This window comes from Petaurus breviceps, unplaced genomic scaffold (genome assembly GCF_028583685.1).
Source record: "Petaurus breviceps papuanus isolate PSGF00001 unplaced genomic scaffold, PetGlider_PUasm1.0 90808, whole genome shotgun sequence".
Classification (NCBI taxonomy): domain Eukaryota; kingdom Metazoa; phylum Chordata; class Mammalia; order Diprotodontia; family Petauridae; genus Petaurus; species Petaurus breviceps.
This window is the reverse complement of record NW_027187349.1, coordinates 2,509,556-2,534,130: the sequence shown is the minus strand read 5'-3', so window position 1 is coordinate 2,534,130 and position 24,575 is coordinate 2,509,556. Positions and strand designations below refer to the sequence as shown.

The window sequence follows — 24,575 nt, the reverse complement described above, 5'->3', positions numbered from 1 at the left end:
TTTACCAGTGTTAATTGCACTTTCATAGCTTCCCACTTCACTGGTCTCAGTAGGGGAATCAAAATACTCTTTGCTTCCCAATATCATCCTCAAACTTTCCCTTTACTGCTATCTATATAACTATATAACTCAACAACTTCACATCTTCTGAGCTTCACTTGGGTTATATCAATCAGTCAGTAAGTCAACAAACATTTATTAAATGCTAGGTGCTGGGGACACAAAAACAAAACCAATCTCTAGCCTTATGGAGCTCATATTCTAATACTATACAAATAGACTGCTTATACTTTGAGAGCCAGGGGGGATCCAGGTCTCATTCAGGCACATCTTAAAGATTTATCAGTTTTGATGTAACAGAAAGGTAGGTGTCTATTAGGTAGAAAGTTCAAAGCCTCCACTGAGGAAAATTACAGATATGAACCCAAAGCAGGGAGGGAGGGAAATAGTCCAGAAAGGGGACAGGAAAGAAGTTAAAAGGGTATGTCAAGATCAAAGATAGCTCATATCAAGTATGGGCAGCCTCCCTCTGTCCCTCATCCTTGAGTTTTTTTTGGCCTCTCATAGTTTGTACTTTGTACTAGGATCAGCAAAAGAAAAAAAAATATGTCAAAAACCACATTCTTCAACTAAAAATCTAAACTAGTCTCTCAAGAGCTATTTGGGAAAATCAGCCTGAAGGACTTCCACCAAAGAATTCATTTTGAGGGAAAAGTAAGAAGAATATGCAAGGCTCTTGCCTCCTTCTCTATGGTATCAGATAGCAAGGCTAAAGTGGTTTTTCTTTTTCTTTATTTTTTTTTTTTATTGGTGGGACTTTCTTGACATTCCTTACATTCATTCTGTAATTGAGAAATAGTTTCTTAAAAGCACTACTATTGTTGGTCTGGCTTAAAATCCAGCCTACTGTAAATTATTTAACAAGCCAGCCAATAATCTCTTTGAAATGCTCATTCTTTCTCGAAATGTTAAAGTCATTGTCTAGTTATGCTGAGCACCCGAATGATCATTGCCATTCCCTAAGTTAGCACTTGTCTTACTCGGAAAGTTCCTGGACAAATAGTAACCAGAAAAAAGAGAGGTCAGGCAAATACTTTATAGCAGGAATAGACCCAACAGTATATGAAGCATGATGGGAAACAGACTGTAACACATAGAGAAGCATGGAGAATAGACTGTGAAACCATTCTTCGAAAATATCAAAGGAAAACACTTATCAATGAAAAAAAAAATGTGGAAATGTGGGGGGGAAAAAACCTCTTAAGGAAGAATGCAACTAAAGGAAGAAATAAACCAAATGCAAGTTGTTAAAATAGGCGGCTTCCCCTCCTCCCTGCCCCTTGCTAGAGTGGCAAAATTCAAGTCAAGGGAATATGTCTGTGGTTTTCCAAACAAGTGTGCCTGTAGACTTCCTCACCAGAAATGTCAGATCCACGGTCACACTGTTAATATGTGTCAAGGGCAAAACTAAATGCAAATCTTCTTAACTCCAACAAATAGACTGCGGACGTGGAGTCATAAAGACCTAAGTTCAAATGTGACCTCAGACATTTAGTAGCAACCTTGTCTCCCTAGATGAGTCACTTAGACTCACCCTCAGGTTCCTCATCTAAAAAGTTCAGATAATAATAGCACCTACTTCACAAGATTGTGAAGGGTCAAAGAGATAATATTTGTAAAGGATCAAGTAGGACAATATCTGTAAAGCACCGTATGTATGCCAGCTACTAAGGACAACCTTCTGTGTACTACACATGTTACTTTTCCATATTTAAATGTTATAGCTATATATTGGTAAAAATCTCAGGCAGGTCAAACTCAGGCAGGTCACTCACGTTGAATGCCTGGGCTTTTGTAGTATATTCACTGGTGGACCAAAACAATAATAATAATAATGCAGCATTCAATGAGGCATATGTCTATACTTCAGTGCTAGCAATAACAGAACTTCAGATCTGGAAGAGATCTTGGTGACCATATAGCCCAGTCCATACCTGAAGAAGAACCTTCTCTATAACATACCCAATAATTGTCTAAGTTTTGCAGGAAAATTTCCAATAAGAGACAACCCATGACTTCCCAAGGCAGTCTATTTCACTTTCATCTCTACAACATCCATCCATTGTTCCCATTTCTGCTCTCTAGTTTCAAGCAGAACAATCTAATCCATCTTCAAATACTTGAAGGCAGCTGTCATGTACCCCAAGTCTACTTTTCTCCGGGCTAAACATCTCCAGTTCCTTCACTTGATCCTTATACTACACAGACTCAAGACCCTTCACTATCCTGTTTGCCGAAATCTCCACCTTATCAACAACATTGCTAAAATGTAGTGCCCAGAACTGAATGCAATACTCTGTTGGTAGTATGACCATGGCAAAAAACAGTGGGTCTATCACCTCCCTCTATCCACACAAACTATGCCTCTCCATGTCATGAAAGTTTACATTAGATTGGGGGTGGGAGTCACAGATGTTTCCTACTAAGCTTTCAATCCACTACCAAAGTTCTAGGATGATCTGGGAATAATTAGGGCAAAATTACCATAATATGAATAATTCCTTAAGTTATTACTTCTGAACTGGTAAGAATAATTAATGATAAAAAGTAATATAGCATCCAATCTTTTTTATTCATTAGGACTAACATAGGCACTGGGAGACTCCTGTTTCATGCTTGTGATTTGCAAGTCTCAGATGTCTTCTAAAATCTCTTACAGCTGTAAAACTGCCACCAAATTCCCATTACTGACCTTTTGGTTCCTAAAGACGAAACTATGACTTGAATATCCTACAAGGAATAGTTAACTAAGAAGAATGACAGCTCACATTTATATAGAGCACTTTGAGGGTTGTTAAAAAAAACAACCCTTCACAAACACTATCTCATTTGCTCTAAATTGTGCCATATTAATGAAGTAGAATACAATAAGACGGATAGGTGTGAGGAATGCAAAGAAATCCAAACACACCTTTATGAAATAATGTAAAGCATGAAATCAGAGCCAAGAGAAAGGAATGTACACAATTACAACTGTACAAAAGGAGAAGTAAATGAGATTGAATGGAATTCTTGTTGCCTTTCTCTGTACCCCAATGTTTAGTAAAATGCCTAGTATACAGTAGTGGCTTGATAAATTATTGTTGTTAATTGTTTTTATTGTTGTTTAGTCATGACCAACTCTTTGTTACCCCTTTTGGGGTTTTCTTGGCAAAGATACTGGAATGGTTTGCCATTTTCTTCTCCAGCTCATTTTATAGATGAGGAAATTGAGGCAACCAGGGTTAAGTGACTTGTCCAGGGTCATACAGTTAGTATTTGAGGCCAGATTTGAACTCATGAAGATAAGTCTTCCTGACTCCAGGCCTGACACTCTATCTACTGTACCACCTACCTGCCCGTTATTTAATAAATATTTGTTGACAAAATATCTTGATGGGAGCTTAGAGGAAAGGACTGATAAATTGCTATGCTATTTTATACACTAAAATTAATCTCAATATATATCATTACTCAGCAAGTTTTGTTAGTTGTGTTGCCATACAATAGTAAGTTTTTATTATAACATTTTACACAAAGATTATTTTTTAATGGTTTGATGCTTTACATTATTTCATAAAGGAATGATTGTTGTATCAGTGGGTGTACCTTTAAAAAATTAACAAATTCCTTCTGGCCTTCTTCCTTCTAAATAAATAAAGATAAAGACAGTGATGGAATCATTAGTATTATTTGCTAATATGCCCCTCCAGCTTGAGTCTGTCTGAAACCTTTGCTTTAAAGGAGTCTCCTATCTGTGTTTGCCATCTTGAACGGATTTGGGGCCATCCCCTGCCAAGTGGCATCATTTAACGAGATCCTTCAGCAAAATGCTAAAGTAGCCTGTGGGTGGGATTTTGCAATAGAGTAAGTTACACTAGGCAAGGTAGAAAGAAGAACATTTTTTTTAAAAGTCCCTTTCTCTCTCACTCTCAACACATCTGACCCACAGGTCTCTTCTACAAGCTACAGAAATAAAACTATTCTTCAAAGCATTCTTTGAAGCTAAACTAATCCATAATTATATTAACAAACTACTTCCATGTGAAAGAAGAACTTACGTTTTCCATTTCCTGTATGGAAAGGGAGGTGTGCTTTGTTCAAGAAAAGCATTATTGACAAGGCCACAGGTATTTAGAGGAAATGAAAGTTGCTTTCAAACTTGAATAAACAAAGAAATATTTTTCTTACCATACCCCAGCACTTTTTTTATTTTGCTTTTTGGAGGGCAATTGGGATTAAGTGACTTGCCCAAGGTCACATAGCTAGTTTTTATGTTAAGTGTCTGAAGCCGGATTTGAACTCAGGTCCTCCCAACTCCAGGGCCGGTGCTCTATTCACTGGGCCACCTAGCTGCCCCATACCCTAGCATTTTAGCATGGAAGCCTAGAACCTTAGAATTTTGGGAATAGGGATTTGCAGAGAAAATTTCAGTGAGCCATCTCAGAAGGGTACACTTCTCCTCCCAAATTAGCTTAGGGTCCCTCTCAACTAAGAGGAAAAAAAATGGTTATGTCATTTATTTCAGAGTCCCTGGCTAATCGTGGTGGTGTCTTTTTCTTCTCCTCACCCCTAATATAAGGAGTTAGTTAGGTTCCTGGGGCCAGTATCTTAGTGTGTGGCAAGAAATCACAGTTTCATACAATTTACAGTGGAAAAGGGTTGTAAATATCACCTACTTTAACTCTTTCTTTTTATTGACGAGGAAATCGAGGTTCCAAAAAGTTGAAATATATACCTAACATTGTCAACAAACCTCCTAGTCCTGTTATCCAACCTAACCAATTACCATGGACCCCTAACTGTCTACCTTAATCCCTTCATCTCCACACAGGATCTTGCCTGCTCCACTGCCCTTCCAAAAAAAAGGTAGAGAAAAGATAAAAAGAATGACTCTTGACTTGTGATTTACTTTAAAAGATAATCATTTTCTAGCCAACTGGTAGCTCTGGCCCTGGCTGATCCTGCCCTCAATGGGTCCTACCAATGTATCTCAAGCCCCAATATGTTCTGTGTCCAAAGTAGCTTAGAAAATACTACTGTACTAGCTGGGATGAGAAGGCCTCTGAGATACCTTCCACATGGGGATCCAATGACCAGAACCCAGAACCACACTTCAAACTTCAGGTCTTTTCACAGGTATATGTCCCAGTCCCTCAACTAGGTCAAAGGCTCCTCAAGGAAAGGAACCAAGTCATTATTCCTCTCCTGATCCTGTTCCTGGCTTTTGAACTTCAAAACCATGCCCCTGTGCTAGGTACCTTCACACATACCCCACCCTACACACACACACACACACACACACACACACACACACACACACACACACACACACACCACCCCAACACACTCTTTGCAGCTCCTTTCTGTGTGCTGACTTCTCCCACTAGAATGTAAACTCCTTGAGGGCAGACTGTTTTTACTTCTGTTTATATCCCCAGTAATTAATACAGTTCCTGGCACATAGTCAGCACCTAATAAACGCTTGTTTCTTTGCTCTCTTCTTTACTCTTTCCTTCCCTTTGTTTTTTCCTTCCTTTCTTTCCTTCCTTTTTTCCTTCATTCATTTTTTCCCTTCTTTCCTTCCCTTTCCTTTCTTCCCTTCTTTCCTTCTACCCTTTGGTTGGAATGCAGAGCAAAGGGGAGTAATATGAAATCACTGTTAATTATGAAGTGTGACTAAATAGTATCCTATCATATTTAATTATTGTATGACCCAAATAGCCAGATAATGAACTGATGCTCAGCATGGTGTCGTGCGAAGAACTGCAGGTTTGGAATCTGAGGAACACTATTCTCCTCCTCGAGGTTCTTCCAACTAGATACTTAGGCATTTTCACCCAACATCCCTCATGCCTGGAATATTCTCCCTCCTTATCTCCACCTCCTGGCTTCCCTAGCTTCCTTCAAGTTCCAGCTAAAATGCAACTTTCTTAATCTCTCAATTCTAGAGTTTTCCCTCTGTTGATTATTTCCTCTTTATCCTGTGTATATGGGGCAGCTAGGTGGCACAGTGGATACAGCACTGGGTTTGGAATAAGGAAGACCCATCTTCAATGACTTCAAATCTGGCCCCAGATACTTACTAGCTATGTGATCCTGGGCAAGTCATTTAACCCTGCTTGCCTCAGTTCCTCATTATAAAGTGAGCTAGAGAAGAAAATGGCAAACCACTACAGTATCTCTGTCAAGAAAACCCCAAATGGGAATACAGAGAGCAGAACACAACTGAAAAATGACTTAAAAAAATCTTGTTTGTGTATGTGTGTGCCCGCGTGCACGATCATAACTTATCTGTTCACATATTGTCTTCCCTATTAAAATGTGAACTCCTTGGGGGTGGCTAGGTGGTGCTGTGAATAGAGCACTGACCCTGAAGCACTGACCTGAGTTCAAATCCGTCCTCAGACACTTAACAAAAAACTAGCTGTGTGACCTTGGGCAAGTCACTTAACCCCAATTGTCTTGCCTTCCCCCCTCCAAAAAGCAAAAAAAAAAAAAAAAAAAAAGTGAGCTCCTTGAGAGAAGATCTTTCTTTGTATCCCCAGAACTTAGTACAGTGCCTGGCACACAGTAAGTATTATTTATTAATATGGACTGACTGAATCTGTTTTGGAAGAATGTCCTATGTCTGATGTGGTTGGCATTTGAAAGATCATTTACCTACCTTTCCATGATAAGATATGTTTTGTCTTTTGATCTATTTTTTAAACAAAGGTTTTATACTCTTCTAGTGTTACTACCGGAATTGTAGGTTTGAGCAGGGACTCAGAAACCTGATCCACTGGCATGGAATCAGTGTTCCTCCTCTTCCTCTCTCCTCAAACACCCTTTATTTTTCCTCTTCCTTTTCATCTTCTTTCCTACTTATTGTCGACCACTGAGCACTCACTGCTTAGCTTCACTGTCTAGATTTAGAACCAAAGAGACTTCAAAACTTTTCTTCATATGGTGGGGGTGAAGATGGGGTAGAGCCCTTCAAACTACCTTGTTACCTACTAATGTGCAGCCAAATTGGCTAATTAAGACAATGTTTCCTTCTTGATTTATCCAATGATGAAATTTCCTGCAATTAATGAAAAGAGGGAAAGGGGGGTGGGGTGCAACTGAAGAAGTGGCAGCATACAGAGAGTTTACTTTTAGGTAAATGAAAGTTGACTCTCATTTTGTTTTTCTTTGTTATGTAATTCACTCAGACCTCCAGAAATCTCCAGGCTACAAAGCAGAAATCATAGAAAGCCATTCTTGACCCTAAAACAAATTAAAGCCTTAACAGGAGTTAGACACGAATATACAACAACTTGCCCACACCCCAGCAATGAATTACAGTTACTGCTGCTCTAGTTGGGAGGTTGTATGGATTCCTTCCTATGCACGAAAGGCATGTGTATGAGTAAATTGCTATGCCACTGGAATGCCATGAGCGCCCTCTGATGACTTAAAGGATTTAGGAACTGCAATTTTACTTGGGCTTCTTGGAAGGGGAGGAGGGAGAAAAGGGAGCCTCCCCTCTCTCATGGAATGAAAAGCATTTCTTGAGAAAAGGAAAATTATAAGAACAATTGTTGAAAACTCTTAAACTGTGTAAAGAGGGTTTGTTTTTGGTTTGTTTGGTTTTTTTAGCAGACATCCTTCCTGGGGTCCCATTTTCCACGGAACACAACATAAATTAATTCAGATCCATGATAACCACTGCACGAATAAAACTTCCAGGAGGAAAGAAGGGAAAGTGCTGGGGAAAAAAAAAAAAAGATTTGATTGGCTATCACTGGTCCCTCTGTTAGATGATGATGGTGGTAGTGGTGGCAGGGGGGGGAGGAGAGGGGGGAACTAACATTTCTGTAGGGCTTTAAGGTTTACAAAGCACTGTACACATGTTATGGCATTTGATCCTCACAACAACCCTGTGGGGTAGGTACCATCCCCATCTCAATAACTTGTTCATAGGTCCTTAAAGGGTAAAGACTAAGTCTTGTCTCAGAGCAAGTACTCCATAAATGTTTGATGTCAAGGCAATGGCAGTGTGGCCAACAAATTACGGTCATAGGATCATGAATTCAGAAGGAGAAAGGACCGATCTCCTGAGGGAGTTAAGATAGCAAGTAGTTAATTTGGAAATTGACTGAAGCACACTGACTCCATCTTGTGACTCAATTCTGGCACTAGGTCAGTTCCCTTTCTATTCAGTTATGGGTCTAGTCCAAATTCTGTCATGTGAAAAAACTTCATTCAGTTGTGGGAATTAGGAGAAAACCTTATTGCATTATTTGAACCTAGCCCCAGTGGCTGAGAAGCTGAACCACTACACCTGGGGCTTAGAAACCTAAAGACGAAGGTTATGTTGACCAGAAACTCAGTCAGATCCAGAGACTGATGCAAGGATTTTTCTCACAATTATATGCCTCAAGCAAACCGTGTCTTATCTGAAAACCGGCCCCATACGGATCAATCAGTTGTTGTTTCCATTTTCTTTTGATTGTTTACAGACACTTGGAAGGAGTGAGGCACCTCTTCTGCATTCAGGGAATTGCAACTGTTACTTCCCAGCTTGGAAAGTCCCTAATCTTTCATCCAATTAGAAATCAGATTACTTAAAGTTGTGTTGTTTCCTTTTAATTAATTGACTTTTTTCTTAATTGTTTTTAATGTATAAAAGTCTGTCTCACCCTGTATTTGGAGTCCAGGCTTAAGCTGAGGAGATCTGAGCCTTGTTTGTTGGGCAACTGCCATGCATTGCTTAAAAAATCGATACACTTAGATGATCTAACCTTTGTTTCCTCAGTGATTTCATTTTTCACCCACCATACTCCCATTTATTTTGTACAACCGTGTCATTTTACAGTTGCATGAAATAGAGTCCCAGAGAGGTTCAGTGACGTGTCCAAGATGACAGGTAGTAAGTAGCAGACAGGGTTAAATAGTCTGCCAGGGTAACACAGCTAGTAAGGGTCTGAGACCAGATTTGAACTCAATTTGAACTCCTTCTGACTCTAGGGTCAGGACTCTATCCAATGCTGGGTAGAGCCTTGTGCTTGGAGTCAGGGAAACTCATCCTCCTGAATTCAAATCTGGCCTCAGACACTTACTAGCTGTATGACCCTGGGCAAGTCACTAAACCTTGTTTGCCTCAGTTTCCTCATCTGTGAAATGAACTGAAGAAGGAAATAGTAAACCACTCCAGTATCTTTGTCCAGAGAACCCCAAAGGCAATCATGAAGAGTAAGATGTGACTAAAAAGACTGAACAACAAAGGTGAGGTAACCATCCCAAGGAACACCACACAAGAACTGTTGAGAGAATGAAGAGAGAATCAGTTCTGCCTTCCCTATCAACAAATGCTGAAAGGTTTTTTTTTTAATTTGTTTTTAGTCTCCAGATGTAAATTTCTCTAGTTCTTATCAGTCAGGGAATATATACCTTTTACAATATATCATCATGTATACAGTCATCATATCACCATCATATGTACATAGCTCTTGGTGAGGGGAGAGAAACCCCTCTGTAAGACTGAAAGACAACAGGCACTAAGGTTACATAAAGGATATCAAGGTCTAAGTTGTCCATTGGGGTGGTATAAGGTGTTCTCTTATGTAAAACCTTACCCATGTGAAAGTAGGTATAGGTGATACTTGGACCTTCCTGTACTTTGGCCTGTGATAATGATGCCCCCAACTGCTCATGCCCCCCTCCCTCCCGAACTACCTTGTATCTTTTCTCTATATACTTATACAAAGGGTGATCCAAAAGTTTTCATGTAGTTTTAAACATTTAAAACATAGTTATATATTCTATTTATGCCTAAATATGTACATGTTGTCACTCCAGATAGAATATAAGTTCCTTGAGAATAAGAATCATTTCATTGTTTTTATATGTATCACCAATGCTACCTCAGTGCCTGGCACATAGTAGGTAATTTCCTGAAAATACTCTAATTTTCTTAGAGCTTTTTCTATGGATTTCTCCTAGGTCTTTATCACATTCAACCTAGTATCATACTTACCTTTGGTCCACATAGACTCCTGCCTATTGGATTGTAAGTTTTTTAAAGTCAGGGACTAGATCAGTTTCAATCTTTCTATCCTGGAACTTCTTACAGTGTTATGTATACAGTGGACAATTAATAAGTACTTGTTGGAATGAATCGAATAGAATAATTATACATCCTAAGTTGATTATAAATGTGTATATACATATGTGTATACATAGATATAGCTATAGATACAAATACATAAAGAGATAATTGATTGGAACTAATCAAACATTGAATGATGATTATTTGACAAACAGTAGCACTTAATAAATGACTGTTGACTGAATGACTGCTGTGGTTAAGGTACTCAGGAACAGTTTCCAGAGAAGTTGACTTTCAGTAGTGAAAACTATATAAGAAGTGATATTGAGGAATATAAATAAATAAGAACAGTCTCCTACATGATCATGTGAAAAATACAGCAATAAAAAAGCATATTGATAGTGAAATTTTTCTATCATCAGATAGTAAATAAAGTAGATGAAAGCCCAGTATAGTGGAAAGCTCCCACTGGCTTTGAATCAGAAGATCTGAGTTTGAATACTGCCTCTTGTTACTTACAACTTTTATAATCTTTAAAATGATTTAAAATCTTTTAAAATCATTTCTCCCTAGGTCTCAGTTTCCTCATCTGTACAGTGTGAGAGTTGGACTAAACCACCTCTTAGGTCCCTTTCAGCCCTAGAACTCATGATTCCATGAACCTCTCCTCCTTCCAGACTTGTCTCCCTTCAAAAGAAACCTCTTACAAGGTTCTGTGGAAAGAAGAAAGGGTCATGGAACCTCTCGGTGAGAGACAACATTGTAGCAGCCCCTTTCTACTCTCCGACATTGTTTCTATAGAGCTGATTCAATCACGGAGCCTTCCCTAAGTAAAACTTCAAGTCAGACAAAGTTTGTCTTGGATACCCTCCCACCTTAGCTCTTCTGTTTCCCCTCAGTGTCAGGATTCCAATCTATCGTACAACAAGGGCCATGTTCCCTTATGCTATCTGTCTTGAGCATCTGTCAGAATCCTCACCAGTCCAGTGCCCCATGATCCTTAATTATTTCTCCCTTCATACTCTACTTCAAGACTCCCATTTCCCCAGGATCCCAATCTCAACTATTATGTCTAGGCAAAAAGCAATTAGATAGCAAAAAGCAGCCTACATAGCAATTAATGACTGAAAACATCTTAAAATGTTCTACCCTCCAAGTAGCATCTACATTTTTTAAAATTTCTTTTTGAACATATAATCTCATTGATATAGGTGAGGAATTTTTTTTGGAAGGGGGAAGGCAAGGCCAATTGCCTTGGAAACTTGGGTTAAATGACTTGCCCAAGGTCACATAGCTATTAAGTATCAAGCCTCTGAAGCAGGATTTGAACTCAGGTCCTCCTAACTCTAGAGCCCATGCTCTATTCACTGCATCACCTACCTGAGTAATTTCTACCAGCACAAGTTAGTACCTATTCTTCAACTTAGGGTCTTAAGAGAGTTGTCATGGGGCATTACGAGGTTAAGTGACTTGAAGAGACAATACATATCAGAGGCAGGACTAGAACCCAGGTCTTCCTGATTCCAAGGCTGACTATCCTCTAACTTGTTGCTTCTTGGTATCTGCACATGTAAATAACAAACTGGGCCAAAGTTTGGTTAAATCCAAAGAAAAACCAAAGAAATTAATCTCTTGGTAGAATTTTAGACAATGTATGGCCATAGAGTTCCAAACCTATTTTAGAATAAAAAGTGCCTTCCTTGTATCCTTCAAATTCCATCTAAAAGGCAACAACTGTCACACTGATATACAAGGCCTGCCTTTCTAGATCAGGATAAGACACAAAAATGGCAGGGACCCAGGAAGGTAAACAACAGATCTGTCGTTGTTCAGTAGTTTTAGGAGTTTCTGACTCTTCGTGACCCCTTTGGGGTCTTCTTGGCAAAGATAACGAAGGGAATGATTTGCCCATTCCTTCTTCAGCTCATTTGACAGATGAGGAAACTGAGGTGAACAGGGCTAAGTGACTTTCTCAGAGTCACATAGCTTGTGTCTCAGGCTGGGTTTGAACTGGGTTTGCAGTCTTCCTGATTTCAGGCCCCAATGCTCTACCCACTCTGCCACCTAGCAGCCAAATAACAGAATACCACTTCTTTCTCATCTGGTGTTGAATGGTACCACCCACTCTTTCCTTGAGAAGAAAAGATCAGATATTCTATTTATAAAGACCGCAGAAAAAGCAGAAAAAGAGTCTAGTTGTCTGAATTTATGGTTCAGTGAAGACTGCAATAAATTGGGAGTCAGATGCATTAGGGTTTGAATCCAGATTCTACTACTCACTACCTACATAGCTTTGAACAAAACCACTTTTCTCTGGGTCTCAGTTTCCTCATCTATAAAATGAAGACTTTAGATAATTCTGATGGTCTTTTCAACCCTAAATCTATAATACTATTCACTTTTTTCAAAGTTTGCTCTTGATCTCTGTAACAAAGAAGATAAAGTTACTAGAAAGTAAGGGTTTTTTAAATCTTTGCTTAAGGCTTTAGTAATTTACAAACTTCCGTCTACCCTGAAAACCATTTTTAGAATTGTGATCACCTTTCACCATCAAACTACAGCTCCAGTAAGGTCTTCAAATGGACTATAGATACAGCAGATTCAGAGCTCAGAATGTGTGGGGGGGGGGGGGGGGAGAGGAGGGGAATTTTTTGGCTTGGTTTATACAACTTGACTATCTACACTAATCACATTAATTCACATTAATCAACCTTTTGTTAAATCCCCACTGCACTTTATGATGTATAAATGAAGCATCTAAGTTCTACAAAGTATAATACTTTAACTTTTTAATACTGGAATACAGACAGGAAACTTTTCCACAAGAGCAGATGAAATAAATTACATATCCTGTCATTTCTTCCATAGTTATGTGGCATGCTCTACAGGTTTCTGTGGACTTTTTTTGTTTTGTAGCATTATTTAACTTAAGCTTGTCAGTCACCCCAAAGTATGTTTGTCCTATACTGTCTACTTCTGGGCTGGAGATCATTTAACTATAAACTCCATGTCAACACTGTGAAGTAGAATGCCAGAAATTTTCATATTCCATCTCTAGCATTCCACAGCTTTGCTGTGATTTATGGAAAGCAAAGCAGTAGGAAAAAGAGGGGGAAATGTGATGAAAATCTGTGGACTACTAGGGACAAACCCTGGTTCCCAAATTCCTGACATTATGGCTTCCAAATTCCAATACTGTTGCCTGACCCAAGTGCTTGAAGGTATAACAGTCAGAAAGGCGTTTTAGCAAAAAGTCCAATACAGTAAAATTTCTGGAACAACACACTTTCATTAATTCAAACTTACTGTGGTTAAATAAAAGAATAAATGCATATGTGTAGGTACCCATATATAACTAATGCAGGTAGGAATGAGAGATTTAGGGAGGATTCAAAAAAATTTTAATTGAGTACATGATCTCTTTAAAAAAAAAAGTTTCGTAAAATCTGTGAAGGATGCATTTGAATACTCCACTTTGAGACTTATTTAGCAAAGCCTTAAACTTTTATGAGATGGACTCTAAGCTGACTCTTCAACTCTAATGATCTATACTCCTATGATTATACCATCAAGAAAAAAGTCGAGGAGGCAAAGAACCCCACCCCACTCTCATTCCCTGAAGGGGTTTCCCCCTTTATTCTAGCACTATGGCATTTTAATGACAATCAAAAAGCAAAGAATCCATTCTACATATCATCAAACAAGAACCCCTAATCAAAATGGGCTGTCTTCTGCTGCCTGGGAGTGACTCCTATCAACAAAAATTTCAACTTTTTGGACTCCTACAAACTGATGACATAAAGAAAGCCCACATATTTTCAAAGTGAAAAGGCCTGCAAGAGAGGAGGCGGGAACAGAAGCCACCAAATGCTTTAGGATGAAGGAAACAAACCACGACAGGCATGACTTCTAGTCTCTGAGAAACGGGTTTATTTTTTTTCTCCCAGAAACTTACAGAAGCATTGACATTTTTTAAGTGCCTTTCCAACATTTCAGCACCCACAGTATCCATCTCTGTTTAAAGCCTCTGCTTTCAGAAGAGCCCTGAGGAGAGGGCTGAAGTTTCTCCTTCCTGCTCCAATCCCTCCTTCCTCCCACCCCTCAACATCAATTCCCTTTCCCCTTTCTTTCCCACCTTGTTCCCCACAAAGGGGGGAGGGGGGGTTTGAGGTGGGGGCCATCACAACAAGCCTTTATCCTGATTAGAAACTTCCCAGGCAAAGTCACAGTGGTTGGCTGCTCAGTGCAAAAGTGCTTGAAGCCTCACACGGACTTCCTTCCCTGCGAGCAAGTTTTGCTCCTTCTCAGACTCAGACATAGGATGGTCCCACGGGAGCCCCTAGTTTCCCTAAGAAAATTCCGCCTGTCCTTTCCCTTCTCTTCTCGCAGCTGTCGCCCCCCTTGCTAACAGGTGAAGCAGAGGAAAGGGAAAGTTAAAATATAGGAAGGGACACCCAAGTCCTGCTGGGGTTCCGCGAGCAAAGGCGCGAATCCCGCGCGCAAAGTGCACCTTCCCATCCTACAGTCCCCGGGGAGCTATCTCCGAGCATTCCGAGTCAAAGCGAATCCGGAGTCAGGGGTGACGCTGGTGGCGACCAAGCTTATGGTCGCCACTTTCCCGTGTTCGGCTACTGTCCTCAGAAGATGCACCGACCAGCCACCCTCTCCATCTGCCATCCCCTTTCCTGGCTGGAGTGAATGAGGATGCACAGGTTAGTGACACATTGCAAAGCACAGTGGGGCTGGAACCGGCCCCTCCACGAAGCGACAGAACGGTGGCATGAAGGGGTGGGAGGAGGAGAGATGGAAAAGAGGAAGGGAAGGGAAGAAAAGACGAATCAGGGGAGAAACGTCAGGAGAGGACAACCTGCTCCCCTGGGACTGGGGGACTGTACCTGGTGCCTGCGCGGAGGCGAAGTAGACGAGCGCGGCCAGAAAGAGCAGCGGGAGCCCCGGGAGCCCCAGGAGCCGGGATGCGCGCCCCGTGAGAGCCATGGAGCCCGGGGTTATTACCAGCCCTTGCAGAGTGGCTCGCTGCTTCTGCGGGACCCGGGACGGGAGGGCAGGAAGAGGACTCCCAAGGGTAGGAGAGTTACCGGGTCCCGAGGAAGTCTCCACAAGTAATGCAACCCAGCTCCCAGCCGGCTGCACCTCACAGGAGCAGTGACCAGCGCCCGCCTGTGCTGTCCGTGCGTCCTTCACACTCTAGCACCGCGCTTCATCACTGAGGAGGCTTTCGCCGGGGCTGATGCTCTTTCTATGTGTCCCTCTGCCTCCCCCTGCCGGGTCGCGCGGACAGCGCAGGGGGCACTGTGGGATGGGGTAGCCAGAAAGGCGGAGCAAGGGAGAGACCAAGTGGGTGGAGGGTGACTGAGCCAGGAGGTTTGAAACCTGGTTGGTGTTTCTGGAGAGGTAATGATTTATGTGTAAAGGGAACTAGCCAAGGAAATTCCTTCCCTCCTCTAACTTCCCTTGTTCTTTGGCTCTAAAAAAGCCTTTTAACTTCCAAACCAAGGAATCCACTTTGTCCTCTTAAATAAATACCTCCGGATAATACAGAAATGAACCTTATCCAAAATGTTTAACATCCGCTGCCAGATTTCTCTCCGTTTTGTGGCTTGCCCCATCCTTCCTACTCATAACTAAATCAATCATTTGTTTTTCCTTATTCATTTTGTTATGTCTGACCATCTTTTTCCAGGTATCATATGCTGATTTTAAACGGCCCTGCCTATTAGTCTGCCAAAGGGATAGACTTATTTGATCTTGATTCCTCCAACTGCTTTCATTTTTATAGAGTAGACTCTCTACTACAGGTACTCTGTATCACTACTGTCATATCAATTCAACAAATCTATGTTAAGTACCTACCAATACAAAGTGCAGTGTCAGCTTCTGGGCATATAAAGATTTTTTTAAAAAAGGGAGAATCCCTGCCCTCAAGGAACTTGACAGTCTAAAAAGGGAATACAGTAGGGACACAAGAGGAGAACAAGGCAGAATGAAACAGAGGTAAAAGATAGATCTTAGCAAAAAAGGGCAGGAGGAACTTTGACAAGGGAGAGAAATTACCCTCTGCTGGAGAGAACAGGGTGGCAAAGTTGACCCCTGAGCTGAACCTTGAAGTAAGAGAACTTGAAGGGGAAGATATCAGGAGGAACATCCACATATAGTCTCCAAAATACTGTATAGACTATAGGGAAGAAAAAAACATTTGAGATATGATAAGTACATGTCTGTCTCTCTTCCAGTAGTGTAGTTTAAGGTGTCTATATGGCTTTGGGGAAGTCACTTGCTTTCTCTAATAATAGCTAGTATTTATATAGCACTAAAAGATTTACAAAGTGCTTGGCATGTTAGCTCATTTAGTCTTCACAACAACCCTGGCAGGTCAATACTATTATTATCCCCATTTTACAATTGAGGAAACTGAGGCAGACAGAAGTTAAGTGACTTGCTCCGGGGTTACACAGTTCACACAGTTCTTAAGTGTCTGGGCCAGGATTTTAATTCAGATCTTCATGATTGCCAGTCCCACAGCTCTATCCACTGTGCCACCTACCTCCCTCTAAGCCTCAGTTTCTTCATCTGTATAATGGGCATAATAATATCCCACTTCCTTCATAGGGTTGTGGTGAAGATCCAGTAAGATGATGTGCATATGGCATTATTAAGTAATATAACCTACACAAATTTCTTCTATTATTCAACATTCAACCAGGATTCTTGGAGGTGTCTCAGCAAAGCTAAAAGTTTAGAGGTTAAATCACAAGAAAGTAAATAAACCACATAACTTCTATCTTAATACTTTAGAAACATGACCATATTAGAATACAGTTCAAATACTTCTTTCAGGAACCCTTCCCTGGTGTCCTTGGACAAGTCATTTAACCTGTCTGGAGAGGATTGGACTAGTTGGCCTTTGAGATCCTGCCAGCTCTGAACCTATGACCTTATGAGTCCATAATCCTACAGCAGCTTTCCTTGATTTTTTAAATTTTTCAATCAAAATTAAAATGTTCAATTCAAAGGAATCAAGATCAAATAGGTCTAGTCCTTCTTCTTTTTAAAATTTTCCTGATGCCAAAACACCTGCTGGGCATTTTGAACTGGAGGTTCTATAGGCATCTCAAACTGAACATGCCTGAAACAGAACTAGACCTTGCATCAGGAAGACCTGAGATCAAGTTCTGTCTTATTACTATGTGACCCTGGGCATATCACTTAACCTCTATTTACTTCATCTGTAAAATGGTGATAATAGCACTTGCCTCTCTGGGTTATTATGAAAATAAAAGGAGATATTTGTGAAGTGCTTTGCAAACCTTAAAGTACTATAAAATGCTAGCACTTATGTCCTTCTGGTCCCCCACATTCATAACCTCAGATTAATTCTTAATTCCCCACTTTCCCTACCCCCAGTTGCTAAGTTGTGTTAATTCTACAATTACACCATCTCTCCCTTCTATCTCCTTCCCTCTACTCATCTGGCCACCACCCTAGTTCCAGCCCTAATCACCATTCACCTGGACCATTTTAATATCTTTCTAATTGCTCTCTCTGACCCAAATCTCATCCCTCTCCAACTATGGTCCTCAAAGATGCTAACGTATTTTTTTCCTAAAGGATGTCTGACCAAGTGGTGAGATATAGACTAAGTCCTAAAAGAATTTTAAAAGGGAAAAAGTCAATGAGGGCTGCAATCAGTACCCTCCTCAATAAACTCCAGTGGCTTCCTATTACTTGTAAAATTGAATTCAACTATCTCCATTTGACACTTAAAGTCATTCACAATGTGGCTCCAAACTACCTTTCTAATTTTTCATACCTCCTCTCAAACTCTATGGCCATGCAAAACTTCCTTTCTTGCTGTTCCTCATATATGACAATCCATCTTCTGTCTCCAGTTGCAAATGCCTTGAATGCCCTTCAAAGTACAGCACAAATGTTACCTCATCAGAGCTTTCCTGATGCCTCCAGCCACTAGCACCCTTCCCCCACAAAATGACCATCTTTATTTTGTATATAAAGATGTGTGTACATGTCACCTCCCCCAGTAAAATATAAGCACCTCAAAGGCTGGCACTATTTTAATTTTGGTTTTGTATGCTTAGTGCATAACACATAGTAAGCACTTAATCAAAGCCTGTTGATTGATTGATTAAATATGGATTGCAGTCCATACTTAGACATGTAGTAGAATCATTTAATGAGTTACTTGGACCAAAAAATCATTCAAAATCATTTAGTAGGTTGCTTTGGCTAAAAGAAAAAAAAACATCTGTTAGTTACCAACTTTCTGGTGAAAAGCATCTCCAAATTTTGCTAGGCTGATCCTTGAACAACAGGGATATAGTCTTTCCCTGGACCTATACTCCAAATCTTTCTAGTTTGGTAAGGTATACCAGAGCTTGTGTTCTGCTCTGACTCTGAGTGATAAGGGTCACCTCTATAACATGGTAAAGTATCAGAGGAGGACTTAAGTGGAAAATAGAATCTTTTTTATTGCTCACTATTTCATATGTGTTTCTTCTATTGATCTGCTGTTTTGTGTTTCTTTTCTATGACTCCTTACACAACAGTAGGCATACACCAAATGCTCAATAAATACTCAAATAAATCTAGAAAGACTGGTCCACACAAAAGTGAACTGATCTATAAGTACATGTTGGGCAACTACTGTGTGCTTGGTATCATGCTAGGTGCTACAGAAGTTAAATAGAAGGTCTCTTAATTAGTTTAATTAATTAATTAATCAAGTCTTAGTTAAGCTTTGTAATTGATAAATTTTCACAACTTTTGGGAAATTTAAATTCCTTGATCCATTTTTAAATTTTATTTTACATTTATAAAATCTGTTTTTACATGTCTTCTTACAGTGAAGCATGTACTTTTCTACAGCGATACACATAAGGGTACTATTACAGTGTTACACAGTACAAATCTGAGGGTTTTTTTTTTTTTGCATCACTAGTGCAGAATAATCTGCTCTGGATCCATTTGAGATTGTCCTTGATTTGATTAGAAGATCAAAGAACTCGATTCCGTGTTCTGATTCTGAGTCTCTTCCCACTTCTAGCATGCCTGTGTCTAGGGAAGACTGCCTAAAAAGATGCTTGCAAATCATTACTATCTTTCATTTTCAAAAAGAAAAAAGGAACCACTTTATGTTCATTTCTTACTGTGGCTTTCTAGGAATTCACAAGCATGCAGAAAGATTTCTTTGTTCCAGCCCATTCGGCACCCACACCCTCTTCATTACTGCTCTGATGGAGTGTACATTTTGATCACATCATCTCCTCATAAACTCCTGGCCCTCACTACTGGGCTAGTAAATGAATTCATGTGTTCAAATCATCCTCTAGAACAATATAAGTCATCAGCCCCTCTAACATTCTGAACTGCCTCTAAATATATTAGATTGAACATTAGATTGGTATAAGAAGTAAGAAATCTGAAAAAATAAGAGAGGAACAGGGTATGAAAGGTTTTGAACACCAAACAGGATTTTATGTTTGATCCTGGAGGTACTAGGTAGCTCCTGGAGTTTACAGAGTATGTGGGTGGCATGGTTAGACTGGGGCTTCAGGGAAGATCACTTTGACAGCTGAATGGAGAATAGACTGGAATTGGAAGACTTGTGGCAGGCTGACTAACCAATGGGCTATTATAATTGTCCAAGAATGAGGTAATGAGGACCTGTATCAATGTGGTGGCAGTTTCAGAGGAAAGAAGGGGGTATATATGAGAGTATACAGAGTTTTACAGAAATAAAATCAATAGGACTCAGTAACAGATTGGGGAGGGGGGTAGCTGTGAGAGAGAGTGAGGTGTTGAGGATGATACCCAAGTTGCAAGCCTGGATAATCACCAAGGAGGATGTTGGTACCCTTGACATTAATAGAGAAGTTAAGAAGAGAGGAGGGTTTGGGAGGAGAGAGAAGTTCTGTTTTAGAGATGTTGAGTATAAGATGTCTATGGAACATACAGTCCCAAATGTCCAGCAGGCAGTTGGAGATGCAGAAGAGGTTATGAGAGAAGTTAGAACTGGATAAACTTATCTGAAAATGGTCAGCATAGAAATGATGATTGAATCTATTGGGAGCTGATGATATTACCAAGTGAAGTTTTCTAGAGAGAAAAGAGGGCTTACAACAGCATACTTCAGTTCTTCAACCATAAAATGAGTAGATGGAGGAGATGATTATTAAAGTTCCTTCCAGGAGTAATATTCTGTGATTAAGAAACAAGATCAGTCGAATCCCGGGCTCAGACACTTAGCACCCACCCAGAAACACCTGGCTGTGTAACCTTGAGCAAGTTACTTAACCCCAATTGCTTAGGGGCGGCCAGGTGGCTCAGGGAGTAAGAGCACCGGCTCCAGTGTCGGGATGACCTGGATCAAATCCGGGTTCAGATACTCAGCACCGCACCCAGAAATAATAACTGGCCGTGTAACCTTGAGCAAGTTACTTAACCCCAATTGCTTTAAAAAAAAAAAAAAAACAAGATCAAGCTTTTTTCTAAGAAGCATCTATCCAATCCTTTCAACAAATGTTTATTGAGTGCTGCCTGTGTTCAAGATACTGTGGGGGAATATAAAGAACATAAGATACGGTCCCTTCCCTCAGAATTTACTGTCTAGTAGAGAAGATAAGACATTTATCACCAATAACTAGAATACAAGGTCAAATGAAGTCAACAACCCTTTAAGGAGTACCTTCTCTGTGCCAAGCACCATGCTAAATTCTAGGGACACAAAGAAAAGCTTTAACAGTTCCTACCTTCGAGGAATTTACAATCTAACCAGAAGAAGACACAATGCAAACAACTATATGCAACAAGATTATGTGTATGTGTGTGTGATTAGAGATAATCAACAGAGGTAAGGCACTAGAATTAAGGGAAATGGGGGTAAGTTTCTTGCAGAAAGTGAGATTTTTAGCTGAAATTTGAAGGAAGTCAGAGAAGCCAGAAGGTATAGGTAAGAAAGAAGAAAATTCCAGGCATGGGATACAGCCAGTGACAACGCACAGAGATGAAGTGTGAACGTTCAATAAGAGATATAGAAAGCACTCAGGAAAACAAGAGGGTAATTAATTATAAGAAAGGCAGATACCCTATCAATTAGGTCAAGGGCAGGTAATTCAAATTTTAAAATGATTTATGTGTACCATCCTCAGGAGAATCCTCTCTCTCATGTTGCTATATCAATTGATGATAAATGAGGCCATCTTTTGGATCAATTCTTGCCTAGCCCTTAGTCATCGAATGGGTGTTGCCACAGACAAACTGAGGCCTAGGAAACAACCTTGATTTAGAAAGGCCAAGGTCATCCATTGCATCCCAAGTCATCACCAATCATCTTGACTTTTGTCTTGCCACTGGACTTTAATGACTCTGGAAGAGAGTGAGATTGACAACTTTTGGCAACCCTGCTTGACTTAAAATTCAACTCATGAGCAAGTCAAGACTTCACCCAAGACACTGGTTCTCTTCCAGAAACAAAGGATGAACAACTACAACATCACCCACCTGGTGAATATACTTTTATAAACCAAGACACTCAACTCTTCTAACTTTTTTCACCTTGGCAACCATTGTAACCTGAGAGAACACTTAAAACAAATGAAATTCTTTAGAGAATATGTTGTCAATCAGTTATCATACCAAGTTTGCCCCTTGTTCAAGTAAGTTCCATCTTGTTCCCTAAGTCAGATGGAGATGGGGTGACTTTTTCATTCTCAAATTTGGAGTCATTGTAACATTTAGAATTGAAGCGTCCCTCCTACACGCCTAACCCAGCAACTTTTCCCACTCCAGTTAAATACAGTCATTAAACACACTAGGTGCCAGGCACTGTGCTAGGTCTTAAGAGGTTACAAATTAAAAAAAAAAACATTACCCTAGCTTCAGGGAATTTACATTCTACTGAAAGAAACAATATATACATAGAAAATGAAGTATAAGGCATAGCAATAAGAACTGGACCTACAATTTCATTAGCATAGGTAAATCCCAGGTGAGGAAACACTTCCTTTATCAATGTAATTACTCTTCTTAGAGAATGACTTAGATATAGTAGTAGAAGTAGTAGAGTAGTAGCCATAGTAATACTAGAAATAGCAACAGTAGTAATAGTAGTGGTAGCAGCAATAGTAGTAACAATAGTAGAATAGTAGCAGCAGTAGTAATAATAATGGCAATATCAGTAGTAGTAGTAGCAGCAGCAACAGTAATAATAGTAGAAATAGCAGCAATAGTAATAGTAGAAGTAGTAGCAATAGTAATAGTAGTGGCAGCAACAGTTGTAATAATAGTAGTAAAGTAGTAGCTACAGTAGTAGTAGTAATAGTAATGGCAGTAGCAGTAGTAGCAGCAGTAGTAATAGAAGTGGCTGCAATAGTTGCAGTAGTAGTAATAGTAGTACCATGTCCTACCTCTGAAACACATTGTGCTAACCTGGGATAAGTCATTTTACTTCTTTATAGCTCTGGGTAATTTTCTTTCTTTTTTTTTTGAGGGCAATTGGGGGTTAAGTGACTTGCCCAAGGTCACACAGATAGGTTATTTTGTGTTAAGTGTCTGAGGTCAGATCCAAACCCAGGTCCTCCTGACTCCAGGGCCGGTGCTCTTTTCACTGTGCCACCTAGCCGCCCTACTCTGGGTAATTTTCAATCCTATAATTTGCAGAAAAGGTACCTATCTGTCTTGGCAGAAAAAGTACCTCAGTGGGAGCTCCCGATCCAGATGAAATCAGAGGAATGATTGAAAAAGTACAAACAATAGAATGGGCATTCTGAGGGACACAATGAATGGTGGGATAGGGTCAGGAGAGGGATAGGGCTGATTCTGGGGAGTATAAGGGAACAGGGAGTGGTGGCCAGTGAAGATAACTTTCAGCCTGGCAGCCTGTGATTCAGAATCACCAGGATTCCTAGTGAAGGTAATGAAAGACTTATCATTCCTTTTACAGTAGCAACATTTATGGTGATTTGATTCCAATCCTTGAGCAAAAGGTGGATAGCAGTAGGAGTTCATGGGACTCTGAAGGGTGTGGCACTTAGTACCAGCAGATATCAAACCATAGGTCCTTCCTATGCTGATCAGTGGAGTCCTAGAGGCATTCTTGTAATAGAGATGTGAGATATGTTTGAAGTACTCACCTTCCAAGTTAGCCTCGCCCCAGATAACGCTCCCATGTTGAGTTGTAGAGGATTCCAAATAGGTCTCTTCATATCGACCTAAAGAAGACCAGTTTTAATTTATTTTCCAAATTTTTCACAAGTTCAGGTCAGATGAAAATAATAAATGGTCAATGAGACAAACTGCCTATTAACACTCATCTAAGAACTTGTAAGCTAAAAGAAACCAGGCTAGGGCTAAATTAAATCAGACTTTAAAACTTAGGTAAATCCTAATAAAATGTGTCTGTGTTTTTTTCTTTTAAATTTGCTTTTTAATAATCCATTGTGTATTTTCCTCTAGAGAGAGACTTGGACACTCTTAACCACATAGCATGGAAATCAGGAGGAAAAAAGTGGTCTTGGTTAGGAGAGGTGGCAGTGTTAAAGATGGGTGGGACTAGGGTTCAAGAGCTAGGAAGAGCCTCCAAATTGTAGTTGGCAATTGTAAAACTTGGACCAGGCATTCATTAAATTTAAGAAAACAGATGTGGGCTGCCTTCCCAGTGTATGCTTTCCTCAGTCCCACCAGGGGCCGACAGAAAGGACATCAGCCAATTAATCAATCCTATTGGAGAGCTGAACCCTATGCTAGTTCATAAACCCACTGTGTACCGAGTACATTATCAGAGGCACCCAAGCCTCAGGCCTCAAGTCAGTTGATAAAAACTCTCAGAAATGGAAAGGACTGACTGCATTCCTTCCTGTCATTTGTCTGAGAAATGCCTCTGGGGGTGATAGGTGGTGCAGTGAATAGAGCACTGGTCCTGGAGTCAGGAAGACCTGAGCTCAAATCCAGGCTCAGACACCTAACACTTACTAGCTATGTGACCTTGTCACTTAACCCCAATTGCCCTGCCTTACCCCCTCCAAAAAGCCAAAAAGAAAAAAAAAACACAGAAATAAAAAAAGAAAAGGCTTCTGGATCATCCTTGAAAGCTGTTGTGAAGCCTTTATCCTCAGTAACACAGAAATGCATCAAAATTCTCTGGACACAGGACATGAGATCTCATCCTGCCCAATATTATCTAATGGGGGAGGAGGAGGGGAAAGGGTGAAATGTGCTTTCCAATTATGTCAAGTCTAGGGAAAATTGGAAAGTAAATATATTTAGATTTTCTAGGCCCCTTTCTATGCCCTTTCCCAATCCCAAGTTTTCCCTCTACCTTTCAATACCTAGAATATTGAATACCTGTATAGGTATATATTATTATAATTTCAATACCTTTTAACTCATGAGCAAGTCAAGACTTCACCCAAGACACTGGTTCTCTTCC

General features: G+C 40.1%; 1 protein-coding gene across 2 annotated transcripts in view; it reads right to left on the bottom strand.

Moving 5' to 3' along the window:
- FNDC1 (fibronectin type III domain containing 1) overlaps positions 1–15,340 on the bottom strand; it is a 129,663-nt gene extending 114,323 nt beyond the window's left edge. For both annotated transcript variants that reach the window (XM_069070350.1, XM_069070352.1), the window contains exon 1: positions 15,010–15,340. In XM_069070350.1, the coding sequence (XP_068926451.1) occupies positions 15,010–15,109 (100 nt within the window). In that variant the 5' untranslated portion in view covers positions 15,110–15,340. The remainder of the gene's footprint in view (positions 1–15,009) is intronic.
- Positions 15,341–24,575: the final 9,235 nt, after the last annotated feature.